The sequence below is a fragment of the Alternaria ethzedia genome (genome assembly GCF_023757985.1).
Source record: "Alternaria ethzedia strain BMP 0044 chromosome Unknown scaffold_52, whole genome shotgun sequence".
Classification (NCBI taxonomy): Eukaryota; Fungi; Ascomycota; class Dothideomycetes; order Pleosporales; family Pleosporaceae; genus Alternaria; species Alternaria ethzedia.
Genome location: NW_026056245.1, coordinates 21,873 through 37,064, shown reverse-complemented (window position 1 = coordinate 37,064; position 15,192 = coordinate 21,873). Strand labels below are relative to the sequence as shown.

Genomic DNA, 15,192 nt, shown 5'->3' with positions numbered 1-15,192 from the left:
CGTGAGCGGGACGCGTGGTAGTAGATCAATGGCTCTTGCGACAGCGACAGCGATGGCTGGAAGGCCGTGCAGTCAGTGAATGCATCCCGTGACATGTGGCGATGTTGTGAATGTCGTGTCGTGTCGTGTTCTTGATCAAGGTGTCGCCAAGGGCGGACGCGTCGGGTGCCAGGCACAGCCACAAGCAATGACATAATCCCCGCCTCGGCCGCCCGCCATGCTTCCTGCCCATCGCCATCGGCAGCGCAGGCATAAGCAACGCAGCCGCGCTCTTTCTCCGCAACGCCCTCTACCTCATACTCTCCCCCCACACGCGCGCCAAGATGGGTTTCAGTCTCAACAACCCGCTGCCCTCGTCCATGAGCAGTAAGCCATGTCACATGCCGCCCGCTTTGTTTATGCGCGGCTCGCGGTCCGGTGACGTCGCTAACAGCTGTGCTCTCAGGCGAATGTCGCAAGACAGGAAAGATTCTAGCATCCTTTGTCGACCCCAGACAGGCCTTTGGCCCCGATAAGATTATCCCGCCCAATGTCCTTGCCAATGCAAAGGTAAGCACTCGATGCGCATCCGGTGTCACGAAGCTGCCCAGGCAAACACCACAGCAGACAACAACACATGATGAGATGCTGACACACCCCAGGGCCTCGCGATTCTCACAGTCTTCAAGGCCGGCTTCCTCGGCACAGCGCGATTCGGATCGGGCGTCGTCGTCGCCCGCCTCGCAGACGGATCGTGGTCGGCACCCACGGCCATCGGAACCATCGGCGGCGGCTTCGGCGGACAGATTGGCTTTGAGCTCACCGACTTCGTCTTCATCCTCAACGACGCATCCGCTGTCCGTACATTTGCGCAGGCCGGCTCGCTGACATTGGGCGGCAATGTCTCCATCGCGGCGGGGCCCGTCGGTCGCAATGCCGAGGCTGCCGGCGCGGCGAGTCTGAAGGGCGTGGCTGGTATTTTCAGCTACAGCAAGACAAAGGGACTGTTCGCCGGTGTCAGTCTGGAGGGAAGCGGCATCATTGAGCGGAGAGATGCCAACGAGAAGCTGTACGGCCGCCGATGGACTGCCCGCGAGATCCTCAGCGGACAGGTTCCCCCACCACCAGCCGCCGCGCCACTCCTGCAGGTGCTCAACTCGAGAGTCTTTGCCGGCGTGGGAGGCGCGCAGAACGTTACCAACGACGCCATGTACAACGACATCCCCGTCTACGACAACTCGCGCGACAACGTAGTATGGCAGGGCCGCGAGGGCTCGGCCATGGGCGAAGGCGTGCGCCGTGACCGCACCGGCTCCATGGGCCAGGCACCCAATGACTACGAGTACAGAGACCGACCGCAGCACTCATCTACATGGGCGGACGACGTATACGACCGACAGCCGTCCTCGGCACCCGGCGGCCTCAACCGCTCCTTCTCCACACGTGCGAACCCCACCGAGACATTCGACCGCATGGACAACCGGAGCCGCTCTTCCACCTTCGGCGACGACTACTCGTACAGCGACCGCAAGCCTGGCCGACCGACGGCGCCGAAGCCAGTATTTGGACAAACCACGGGGCAGAAGAAGGCAGGACTGCAGTCCGACCAGGCAATTGCCAAGTTCACCTTTGACGCGGACCAGCCGGGCGATCTCGGCTTTAAGAAGGGCGAGATCATCACAATTCTGAAGAGAACGGATAACGAGACCGACTGGTGGACAGGCAGAGTCGGAAGCCGAGAGGGCATCTTCCCAAGGTAAGTCGCATAGGCCATGCCATCATGAACACTCCACTGACCGCCACAGCAACTACGTCGAGACCGTATAAAGTCGTTCCTGAGATACCACAACCCCGACCACGTAGACTGTCACACCTCGTTTCATTTCTAGTCTAGCGACATTCTTCAACTCCTTCTCGAGCGGTCGGCATTTAGCACCTTGCTTGCTTTCGCATGGCCTGGCGTTCTCCTTTGAGTTCGTTATCAGCTCTCCTTGTTGCCTTTATCCCAGATACCTACGTAGCGAAGAAAGTCGTTGAATCACGAGATACACCAAGATCCGTTGTCATGCGTGGAGTATGGACGAGAACTATTTGGAGTTACCCCGATTGCCGAGGTGGAGTTGGTCGGCTGAACATCGTATCTATGACCCAGCGATCGCTCCAACCCCCGCCTCAGGCTGCCCCTCATGTTCACCCTCTGCGGTATGCGCATCGGCAGGACATTACCCTGCATTGACCTACTGAGACATGCCATGAAATGTGAAGCTACGCTAATGTGGAAGGTGCTTAGAACAACTACCCGATAGCTACCCCACTTGGCCGTTGGGTAGCTTCGAAGCTATCAACGACCGTCGACCCTCAACGTCATTCCCGCGGCTGCATATCTTAACTCCGGAACCGCTCCCGTCCCCAACTTGCTGCGAGCCTCCCCTCAAACACCAAATACTTGCGAGAAACTGCCTTTGTCTCTTCTGCAATCAGCTCAACCGACATCATGACGACATCATCGTGGGAAGAGACCGCTGCTAAGAAGCGCGAAGCTATCTTGGCTGCCATACCCTCGGAATGGCGACTAGAGAAGTTGCCATCGGTAGAAGAACGTGTCGATGTCACAGACTATGTGAAGCAGTACTTCAGCAAGCAAGAGCTGGACATCACTGAAAGCAGCGCCGATGTGATCGCAAAGACCGTTGCTGAGGGGAAGTGGACCGCTGAAGAAGTCACGAGGGCATTCTGCCACCGAGCTGCAGTTGCGCATCAATTGGTACGTCGCACATCTGATACGTGCAGTGGATAATGCTAAATGAATAGCTATCATGTCTTCACGAGATCTTCTTCGATGCCGCCATCCGGGATGCAAAAGCGCTCGACGCGTACTACGCGAAACACAAAAAGACCATCGGTCCCCTCCATGGCGTACCCATCTCACTCAAAGACCAGTTTCACGTCAAGGATGTGGAGACCAGTATGGGCTACGTCGGCTGGATTGGCACCTTTGAAGGCAAGAAAGGTACCGGTAAAGAGAAGGTGTTTGAGAGTGAGATGGTGAAGATACTGCGTAAGGCGGGAGCTGTGTTGTACTGCAAGACCAGCGTGCCGCATACGCTTATGAGCGGGGAGACGATTAACAACATCATTGGGTTTACCCTGAACCCGAAGAATAGGAATCTTACGGCTGGTGGTAGCTCCGGTGGCGAGGGCGCGTTGATCGGTATGAGAGGATGTAAGTGGACCACCGTCTGAGATATGGCAATCGCTATGAGCATTCGCATTCAAGACGAAGAAACTGTGGATCACTGACATTGAACAGCGCCATTAGGATTCGGTACTGACATCGGCGGCTCCATCCGCATCCCCGCCGCCTTCAACGGCCTCTACGGCATCCGCCCCTCCACCGGCCGCCTCCCCTACGAAGGCATGGCAAACTCCATGGACGGCCAAAACACCGTCCTCTCCGTCGTCGGACCCCTCGCCACAAACGCAGCATCCCTACGCCTCGCCTGTCAAGCCCTGCTCGAACAAAACCCCTGGCTCCACGACCCGCTCGTCCACGAAATCCCGTGGCGCCCGGACCAAGAAGCTGAGATTACGTCCGCAAAGAAACTCTGCTTCGGTCTGTTAATGACGGATGGTGTTGTGAATCCCACGCCCCCCGTCCGCCGCGCTATTGAAACTGTTGTGGAAGCGCTGCGCGCCGCTGGTCATGAGGTGATAGACTGGCAGCCACCGTCTCATCGCACCATCAACGACGTCGGCTTCCGCCCCTGGATCTACGACGCGGGTAAAGACGTTAAATCCGCGTTTGCGCTCTCCGGCGAACCCATGGCGCCGCAAGTGACGTTTTACCAAGGTGTCGAGAAAGAGTTCAGCGCTACGGACATCGCGGCTACGAATGTGGAGTTGAGAAGCCTGAAGAAGGAGTACATGGAGTATTGGAATGGTACTGTGGATAAAACGAGTACGGGGAGGCCGGTTGATGCGGTGATTTGTCCGCTTGCGCCGTTCCCGGCAAGTAGGAGGGAGAGGTTCAGGTATTATGGGTATTCGACTTGGGTTAATGCGTTGGATTATACGAGTGTTGTTGTACCGGTTACGACTGTGGATAAGAAGGTCGATGTGAAGGAGGAGGGGTTTAAGGCGCTTGATGAGCAGGATAAGAGTATCCAGGATGATTGTAAGTGCACGCGAAGACTTTTGAGTACGTTGGGTTGTTGTTGCCTCGTGTGGAGCGCGGGGGGATATCGGATAGGGAAGAGATTGGAGTGCTAACAGGAGTGCAGATGACCCTGGGATCTATGACGGCGCGCATGTTAGTGTGCAGCTTGTTGGACGGAGGTTGCAAGAGGAGAAGATGATTGCGGTTGCGGAACTTGTAGGTAGTGTGATCGGGAAGTAGGGATCAAGGTACATGGTACGTTGCTTTGGCGCGCGTATCTGGTTCTTCTCGCGAGATGTCATATTGGAACCCTTCCCATCTGACCGGGTTTGGTCGCATAGACATGGTATGCATGCAGCACACAACGAGCAAGTTCAGTCTTCAGATCTTCCAGGATTACGCTTTCTATGAACACCGAAAGGCGCCGAAGACCAGCTTCGACTGATTCATCCAACCTATTTGTTACCTTGAGCTGCTCTCTATCAGCCTACTTCCGCAACAGACACAAGAATACGATGACTGAAACCGCCCGTTGAATAATGTAAAGGATGAGAAAGAGGTCTCCATCGGCTTGCACGGAAGCCGGGAGTTGTGGGCGGCTGGTTGACGACGAGTTGTCGCATTTCCTCATACTACCTGAGCAGAGGTTTTTGCTTTCGCAGAAAAGAGGAACGGACCGCAGGACTACCGAGAAGCACATCGAAAGGCGAGTTCTCCAAGATGTGAAGACGGCGCACGACACCCTTATCGCTACCTGACAGCGGAAAGGAAACATCCACGAATCCGCCGGTGGAAGTAAGACGTTCTTCATCCCATACAATCGAGCTTACATGCCCAGAGTCGAAGCGCGGTTCCAGACCTAGCCGGTCGACGATCTTGGGCGAGACGAAGTCATCTTGTACCCTCCGAGGATAGATCACGCAGACGGATGCTGCCTTCTCGGTCCTTTTGGACACGATCGATATGTACCGTTTCGCATTGAGAAACGATGCGATCTCTCCCTTGTTAACCTTGCGCATGGTCAGTGACAGCAAGCTTGACTTGGATCGGTTGGCTCACGATGTTGAAACGACCAGAATGTTGCGCCTGCGCTGGAAGGCGAGGCTGGCTTGACACTGGAGCGGGGAACGGCAAAGCCAATCCTTTGCCTGCCATGACTTTTGCGACGTCGCAACCGTGGCATCCGACAATGAAGTACTTACTGGTACTCAGTCAATACGTCGCTCGGCTCAAGGATGAGAAGCACTGACATGTTATAGCTACTGACCTTATCCGCGACGTGCCCATTGATTTGCAGCGTATTGTCGTAGGCCCTGTTCCCAATGGCGCCTGACTGCCGCGTCACTTGATTTGCCTCTGCAGGATGTCCAAACACAGATACACTTGATCTAGACGCATTTCTGGTGTCGTGAGCCGAATTGCTGGTATCGCTTCGATAAAAGCTACTCATGATTCGTGACGAGTGAATTCAGGAAGAGAAGGGCGGGTGAAGAAGGCATCTAGCCGGGGAGGGCGCTGTATGTGACTTCTGCGCGCGCACACTCGGCGCATGGCCGCATCGAACGCGGGATGTGTGAGTTCGAGTGTTCCTACAGGTTGCCCAACACGCATGCGCGTAATCGCGGGGATACGCTGTCACGTGTGGGTGGTCCCGCTCATCAGATGATTTGCCGCGTCGCCACCGGTGAATTGCGAGCGGTATAGCGTCTCACAAGGATGAGCGACGCCACGTTCGGTCGCGCTGTGCGCTGATGATGCAAACGCAAGCGCAGGTTGGAGATCTGCCCCACTTAATGTTCCTACCTCGAAGCAGGTCCCGCGCGATACTACGGCGCATAGCCCACCTCGCAGTTACACGGAAACGAACTCCCACAACACTACCAGCGTCGCTAGGTCTTTGCGCATCATGGCTTCCAAGTAGAGCGTCGCATTGGCCACGCGCCTACCCCAGCGCCCACTCCAGCGCCCATTTCAGCGTTATCAGGCGCATCTTGAAGCTGCGCGCACATCCAAGGCTAGGTGCTACAGGAACGCTTTACATCGCGCGCGATGGGGGATCGCCATACCTTAGCGCAGAAGCTCCTCAATGGATATCATTCCAAGGTAATGGAGCTTCTGATAGATTACCTCCAAGATGAGAAGATCTGCGAAAGGACCGAGCGGTACGTAGGACAACATAACCCATCTCCGGCAAGGCTCAACACGACCTTTGAAGAGCAGCCCGGAGCCTTACCAAAGCAATCACACCGTCATGGTTCTTCTTTGCCGCACGCCGCGCATCGCCAGGATAACCCAGATGCTGGACACGGCCTACCCACCCCTTCCAACAGCGCAGGTTCGGTAAAGTCCCAGGGCTCAAGTCTGACAGCTCCGGGCGTTGAGAAGATATGGTTGCTGTCATGCGACGACGATCAGAAAGAACACCTAGTCATATCCAAATGCACTCCTGGAAGACATAATCTCATCCGGGACAGAACCATGTACAATCGTGGCTTTGGTGGCAAACAGAAGCGCGTCAATGAGTCGGTAAACGTGCCTGGCTCACAGAGATCAGTCAACGTGAGCGCCGCAGTGGATCTGACATGGCGTCGACCCGGCGAGTTGACGACAGATGAGGCCAGATTCTACGTTGTGCCAAAAGCTCTGCTGGACAGCGATGTGGCTCTCGCGGCTGACGAGTCCATGGAGCACCAGTTTCCATCAGGTCAGTTTGCGACGCCCTATCGGATGTGCGCGCAGCCAGGCTGATCTTTCTGTCGCAACAAAAGACGTCCAAGAAGCAGCTTCACCGCAGGGCCGCTACCAACCAGGCTTCGTCACCGTCGACGAGTCCGACCCAGCGATTCCTCCGCGAGCGCCGACTGCGCCGATGTATTCGTACCAACCCTCGTTTATGCAACCACAACCTGAAGTTCAAAGGACATACGATCGCATGAGTGCCATGCAGGAAGCACAGCGCATACGAGGACACGAACCACCCGCTCACAGCGCACAAACAGCACCCGCCATTCTCGGTCGACCAAACCACGCAACGTTGCCCATTGCAAGTCAGGCGGCTACAAGCGGACAGCTCCAAGTGAGGGGCTTCTGGGGCACAACGCCAATCAGCATCTCGTTCAACCCCGAGGAATCGGGAGAGCAGTTCTTCCAAGCCTTCCTCCGGTGGGCCAAGCGGCGCGGCCGCGGTAGCGAGGTGGACCGAAGCAGAATGATGCTCTGGCTAAAGGCAAACAAGGATATGTCGGACGACGCAGCCCAAGATGTCAGCCTTGACCTCGACGAGTTGGAAAACCTTTGGGACACAACGGTCGCATGGATCCACGAGAACAAAAGTGCCAAAGCACCGCATCTCTATGCGACGGTACAAATGATCGAAATGGAAGACGGATGACAGGTACCCGGTGGCGAGGAACCTTCACAGACATTTCCCAACGTGCGACTGTCTGCGCGCAGAATTAGTTCGCTCACGCCTACGGCGTGTTGCTTCGGCAAGCAGCGGGATGCGCGTTCTGCAGGTTGCTTTCCACGCATGCGACCATTCGCGGGTACGGCGAGTTGGCTATCGCGAGCGCAGCAATCGACGTCGCGAACACGGTAGGCAGCGCGGATCTAAACGCGAAGCTATGCAGCCGTCCGCGACGCAAATCTCTTCTACGCCGCGAAGAAGAGTACAAGAGAAGAAACAGAAGCGCGCAAAGAAGAAAGAGTTGTAGATGTAGTAAGCACGCGGAAAGAAGAAGCTTGCGCAAAACAAAGCTAGGCAAGAAAGATAAGAACTTAAAGAGAAGATCTATATCTCTATTACTCTATCTATCTATAAAATTAAATATCGATCTACTAAGACTTATAAGTATTATAGTAAATAGATATAAATCTAGTTAAGATTAGATTATATTAGTAATAGCTATAACCTAATCTTAATTAAATCTAAGAAAATTATAGTATAGATAAGTATAGCTAAAGCTAACTTTATTAGAATAGATAATAATAGACTATAATTATATAAACTATAGTATAGACTTTAGAGTTAGGTTTTAGAAAAAATATAAACTTTTTTTACTTTTTTTTTAAGAATATTATAGAATAGTAGTATATATTATAGTATTTAATATATTAGCTTAAAAGATTAAGTACTTACTAAGATAAGTTAGAATAAAAAAAGTCTATATATATTTAGAAACCTTATTCTATAGTAGAATCTTATATAATCTATAAATATAACTATCTTATATACTATCTTATATACTATCTTATATATTATCTTATATATTATTTTATATACTATTTTATATACTATCTTATATACTATTTTATATATTATCTTATATACTATCTTATATAGTATTTTATATTCTACTAATAAAAAGATATTAAGTAATAAAAGTATTTTATATAATAGTTTATTTACTTTTTTAAATAATTATATTATAAAATATAATATATAGATAATACTTTCTTATTTACTATCTTATATTTTACTAATAAATAGATATTTACTAATTAGATTTTTCTATATTATATCTTTTATCTTACTACTAAAAGTATATCTAATAGTAAAGCTATCTTATATAGTATTTTACTTAGTATCTTAAATTATTTATAAATAATACTATTTAAAATAATATCTTATTTAGTATATTAAATAATTTACTAATATAAAAGAAAATATAAGTAATAGTATTTTATATATTATCTTATATATAATCTTATACTTTAGTAGTAAAAAGATATTTACTAATAACACTATTTTATATAATAGCTTTGTTATTATCTTAAATAATTTACTAATAGAAAATAATTTATAAATAATACTATTTTATATAGTATTTTATATACTATTTTATATTTTACTAATAAAGTTTATTTTAGTAATAATACTATTTTATATAGTATTTTCTTTACTATTTTAAATAATCTACTAATATAAAATAATTTATAAATAATACTATCTTATAAACTATTTTATATTTTACTAGTAAATTCTTTATTATTAATAATACTAACTCTATTAGATTTATAAGTTTTACTATAAAATTCTAGAAAATCTAGTCTATATACTACTAGATTCTAGTACTAGCTATATAGCTTAAGCTAACTCTAAATCTAAAAGCTTATTTAATACTATAAGCTAGCTCTAGAAGCGCGTTTTCTACTATAAGTATATCTAGAAAGTATACTCTATAGTATAAGCTAACTCTAAAAGTCTACTAGTAGTATAAGTTAGCTCTAAAAGCGCGCTTAATAGTATAAGCTAACTCTAGAAGTATACTTAATACTATAAGCTAACTCTAGAAGTATATTAATAGTATAAGCTAACTCTAGAAGTATACTTAATAATATAAGTATTATAACTTCTAGACTTATTTTCTACTATCTTATAAATAGAAACTTTACTACTAGATTATATCTATATTCTTAGAATAAAATTCTAATATCTTATATCTATAAATTTCTAGATATTACTAGATAAAGTTCTAATATTATATATATATAAACCTCTAGATATTACTAGATTTATCTAATCTTTTATATTTATAAAAGTCTATCTATTTATATATATAAATTAATAGAATTTTAATATTAAAGTATATCTAAAATTATCTATTCTCTTATATTAGTACTATTTATACTAGTAAATTAAGCTAACTTATATTATCTATTAGTATTAGATATATAAACTTTAAGTTAAAGTCTACTATAAGTAGTCTATACTACTCTAGTTTAGTAAGAGACTTAGAGAGTTAGGTTTACTATAAATAAAAAAAACTTTTCTAGTTACTCTTTTAAATAGATTTCTACTACTACTATAATTACTTACTTATATATCTAGTACTAAAAGAATTATAATTAAAATTATATTACTTCTACTTTTTTAGAATTTACTATCTATATACTATTACTTTATTATACGTAATATAGTAGTATAGCTACTATATATCTATACACTTTATATACACTAATTCTAAAGTAGATTATCTCTAATACTTTAATAAACTAAATATTTAGCTTATAGATAAAGCTACTATTATTATTATATAGTAAAGTGTATAGTACTAAAAGAATTATAATTAAAATTATATTACTTTTATATCTTTAGAAATTAGACTCTATATACTTTTATAGTATTATATATCTTATAGTAGTCTAGCTACTATATGCCTATATACTTTATATATACTAATCTTAAAGTAAGTTATATCTAATACTCTCTACTTATATACTTTATATCTTCTTCTACTTTATATACTTTTTATTTTATACACTTTTTTATCTTTTATACTCTTTTATCTTTTATACTTTTTTACTTTTTATACTTTTTTATCTTTTATACTCTTTTATCTTCTATACTCTTTTATCTTCTACTTTCTTTTATATACTTTCTTTTACTTTCTCTTTTACTTTATTTTATTTTATCTTACTTTTTAGATAATACTAGTATATTTTATAAGCTATTACTTATACCTTAGTATTTCTATCTTTTCTTTTTTTTTTTTTTTATCTTACTATTTATTAAGTATATAGTAAGTTAATTATAAAACTAAAAATTATCTTAAACTCTAATACTAATATATAGCTAAATTACTAGTAGTTAGAAGTTTAATAATATTAGACTTTACTATATTAAACTAACTATCTTCTACTAAAGTAGAAATAATAGTAGAAATATTATATCTACTAAATCTAAGTAATAAGCGTTTTTATATAAAGGTAATTACTATTACTAAGAATATAATCTATCTATATTATTCTAAGAAAGAATTTAATAATTTAAATAATCTACGCTATCTTATCTATTATATTTATAAACTTTCTCTAAAACTCTAGAATAGTATCTATAAGTTTTACTTTCTAACTAAACTAAATACTTAAGTAGTACTAGAGCTATTACTTTCTAATAATTACTTTTTTAGCTTAAAAATTATTAATAAAAAAATAGTTATATACTCTATATAGAAGTTAGATCTTATACTATATTATATATTACTATAGATCTACTTAGAATTTAAGTATATACTTAAGTAGTAACTTCTTAAATAGTATTTATTATCTATATAGATAGTACTAAGCTATAGAGATAAAGAATTAGAACCTACTTATCTATAAGACTATTTCTTCTATATTTTAGCTTCTTTATCTAATTATAGAAGTAGTAAATTTTTTTTAATTTTATAAGCTAGAACTATAACTAGTCTATATCTACTAGTAGCTATAAAAATATTACTACTTTAGAATAGTTACTATACTATAGACTTTACTTTTAATCTTAATAAAGTAACCTATTTAGCGTACTTAGTTTTCTTATCTTTAGTTCTAGAATAGATCTTACTAAAGAATAAGATTAAATATAACTTTTATAAACTAAAGCTTTTTATCTATTTTTTTTTTTATTATATAATAATATATCTTTTAGTTAATAGAATAGTTATAGTATATATAGTACTACTACTCTTAGATAATATAAATAGATATATAACTCTAAACTTTATATATAATATATACTATCTTACTAATAATAGAATTATAAAAATAGAGATTTACGTTTAGACTAAGATTTTAGAGCTTAAGAAAGAAAAATAGATTTAGTTCTTTATAAATAATAGTAGAAAGATTATATAGGTTTTCTAAGTAGCTTATAAAGTAATATAAAAAGATAAGTATAAGTATAAAGCTTTTTAAGCTTAAAATACTACTATATAGTATCTAAGAATAGCTTAGTATATAAGCTTATAAAAAGATTATTTTTACCTTACTAGTATTAAATTCTATAGTTAGAAATATACTCTAATCTAAAAAACTTATATATATATCTTATACGTAATAAGTAAGCTTTTAATATAAGTATTATAAATTAGATTAGTAGTAGATATATAAAGTATATATATATACTATCTTTCTATACTTCTAATTAAAAGCTTATACTATAAAAATTCTAATAGAGTATTCTAAGTAATCTAATAGATATAATTAATAATATTATTAGCGCTAGACTTTTATAAGTAATTATCTAACTAAATAAAAAAAAAAGTCTATATATCTAATAACTCTTATAGTACCTTAAAATACTTTATAAAGTAGATATAAACTATTATAATAAATATTAAAATAAATTAAAACTCTAAACTATATCTTTAGAATTATAACTAATTATAGTATAATCTATACTTACTTAGTAGAAAAGTAACTAAAAAGACTATTTTAGTAGTATCTACACGCGTTCTAAATACTACCTAACTATTACCTACTAATATATTACGCTACGTAATACTACTTCTAAAAAAGTTTTTTTAGGTTTATTATAATGCACTTTAATACTAACTTATATCTTAACTATAATTATATTTAAGAAATATATATATAGTAAAGAGCTAATCTATAAGTAATAAAAATTTAATTATATAACTAAATATATTATAATAAGAATATTTTTCTTTAGTATTAAATATACTATACTATATAAAGTATAGTAAAAGAGTAACCTAAAAAGACTTTTTAGGTTACCTAGTAACTTAGTTCTTATTCTACTAATATAGTATAGAATAATTACGCTAGTAGTATACGCTACTTTCTAAATATATTATAATAAGAATATTTTTCTTAAGTATTAAATATACTATACTATATAAAGTATAGTAAGAGAGTAACCTAAAAAGTCTTTTTAGATTATCTAGTAACTTAGTTCTAACTTTATTACACGAAGAATTAGAGTTAAATTCTTTACTTTCGCTAACAAATCGCTAGCGCCCGCACTAGCTACCTACTGCGTTTCTTTGTTCTTTATAGCTATAATTATTTACACTTAACTATTAAAATATATCTCTAGATTTTAATAGTAGTATTACGATTGCATGCGCTCTCTTTCTTAATACTTACTACGCTCTATACACTATTATGTATTATTATTAGAGTTACGCTAATATAGAGGGTTAAAGTTTGCGTATAACTCTAAGTAGGCTATATAGACGTCTTGTAGCGTATTAAGAACACTAAGTCTATATACGTTGCCTTTCTACTTACTCTTTAGTGTTAGTACTTTTGTATCTACTTTACAATAGATAGGCTTACTATATAATACTTAGCGCTTCTATTTACTAATTGCTAGTTTTAGTGTTATTATTGCTACAGCGCACGCTTATATTACGCTTACTACCTACTATAGTAAGCCTATGCTAGGCATTATAGGTTGCCTCTACCTACTTAAGGTATACCTTATCTTAGCGTAATAAATTAACGCTTACAATACTTTATAGTTTACCTATATATAGCGTATCTATTATCTTTCTTATTAACGCTACTATATTAAACGCGTAGGTTTTGTTTTTTAGATCTATATAACGCTACGCAGGTTACTCTATTTATATTATTATAATGCCTACGCAGGTTACTCTATTTATATTATTGCGACGCTTACGCTAGTTACCTTATTTACACTCTTACTACGCCTGCGCTATTACCTTACTTAAGCTTTAGAGCTATTCTTACTAGTTACTTAACCTATGCTTTCGCAACGCCTGTAGAGTCTACGTTTTCTTAGTTTCTACTTTGCTAGCGCTAGTTATCTAACCTCTATTACTACGTTATTACGTATATTGCTATATCTTCTTTACTTTATTTTAACTGCGCGTTTTTCTGCCTATATTATTACAGTGTACATATAAATACCTTATTTACGTTGTCTAATACTAGCCTACCTAGCGCGTAAGATTAGAGAACGCTAATAGTCTCGCTAAGATAATTATGTTATATTCTACTCTATAGAAGACTAAGAGTAAGCATACTACATTTCTAGAGAATAACTTAATCTACTGCGATAGAGTATTAGAAGAATAATATATATAGTCTTTTCTTGTAAGTTATCTTAACTGCGTAGGTTGTTATACCTATTTTATCTAACTATATGCGCAGAGTGCTTTTACACTATCTTACCTAATTTCTAATTTCTAATTGCGCTCTTCTTTATAGTTAGCTTATACTTTTACTATACTTATTCTTTAACTCTACTTAGCCTTTATTAAACGTTAAATTCTATTTAGTTACTAATCTTCTTTACTAGAGCTTACTAGAATAAATAAATCTAGCAATAATAGTTCTTGCTAGAGTTTAGTAGTCTAATTGTTGTGTTCTAAGGCGCCTGTACCTATATTCTTCTTATCTTCTTCCTCTAAACTATTATTCTTGTTCTTACTCTTATCTATCTTATAGATCTTACTATAAGCTGCACTTATTACTATTTTAATACTTAGTATAGCCTTTCTAGTAATTAGTGCCTCTTTAATACCCTCTAGGCCTAGCTACTCTTCTAACGCTTAACTAGCTTTACATACGTTAGACTTTTTCTTTCTTACTAGCTAAAGAAATAGGTCTAACTCGCCTACGCGCAATACGCGTTTAAACTATTAGTTTAATATTTCTTTATATAGAATAAGAAGTAAACTACTCTAACCTAAGTTCTGTATAATTATATACTACTGCGTTACTAGTTTAAGTCTTGCGCAGAATGCCTTATAGTCTACTCTAGATAGTAAATAGTAGACTAGCTAAATAAGTTCTGTAATAGCTTTACTCTACACTTAGCCTTTACTATAATAGTTGCGTATAACGTCTCTACTAGCGCGCTTATCTTCTAGTTAGATCTACTCTATTTTACGCACGTATATCTACCTAAGTAATACTATTACCTATTGTGCGCTAATATAGATAGCTACTATTACTATCTTATACTTTGTGCATATATTCTACGTAAAGTAGAAGTCTTAGTTTATCTTATCTTCTAGCGAACCTCTAGACAATATAGCTATAACTATCTAGAATTACTTAAGACTCTAATAATTGCTAGATTATCTAATAAATAAAGTACCTTATTAGCGCTAGTTTTAAAGAAACTATTAGGTATTATACTATAAACTAGCGTTGCTAAACTAGCGCGTTTTTACTAAAAACAAAGTTACTTTAGCGTATAGCATATTTATAGACGTGTAAAACACTCTATTACTATCTACCTTTCTACTAATTAGCTACGCAATTGTTATTTTATTCTTTTTTACTATATTATTATAGGC

The 15,192-nt window shown here is 39.7% G+C and overlaps 3 protein-coding genes across 3 annotated transcripts; all 3 read left to right on the top strand.

The window, feature by feature from the left end:
- Window positions 1–323: 323 nt before the first annotated feature.
- J4E87_010590 (uncharacterized protein) lies at window positions 324–1,806 on the top strand (the record flags this gene model as incomplete). Its single annotated transcript, XM_049382162.1, has 4 exons — window positions 324–366; window positions 446–549; window positions 642–1,735; window positions 1,785–1,806. 4 exons carry the CDS (start codon window positions 324–326, stop codon window positions 1,804–1,806), a joined length of 1,263 nt encoding a protein of 420 aa, XP_049228070.1.
- Window positions 1,807–2,044: 238 nt separating this feature from the next.
- J4E87_010589 (uncharacterized protein) lies at window positions 2,045–4,580 on the top strand (the record flags this gene model as incomplete). Its single annotated transcript, XM_049382161.1, has 7 exons — window positions 2,045–2,053; window positions 2,132–2,181; window positions 2,461–2,743; window positions 2,791–3,202; window positions 3,290–4,153; window positions 4,260–4,355; window positions 4,477–4,580. The coding sequence occupies 7 exons, from the start codon at window positions 2,045–2,047 to the stop codon at window positions 4,578–4,580; spliced, it is 1,818 nt and encodes a 605-aa protein (XP_049228069.1).
- A 1,604-nt stretch (window positions 4,581–6,184) lies between these two features.
- Window positions 6,185–7,526, top strand: J4E87_010588 (uncharacterized protein; the record flags this gene model as incomplete). Its single annotated transcript, XM_049382160.1, has 3 exons — window positions 6,185–6,297; window positions 6,610–6,839; window positions 6,904–7,526. 3 exons carry the CDS (start codon window positions 6,185–6,187, stop codon window positions 7,524–7,526), a joined length of 966 nt encoding a protein of 321 aa, XP_049228068.1.
- Between the last annotated feature and the right edge of the window lie 7,666 nt (window positions 7,527–15,192).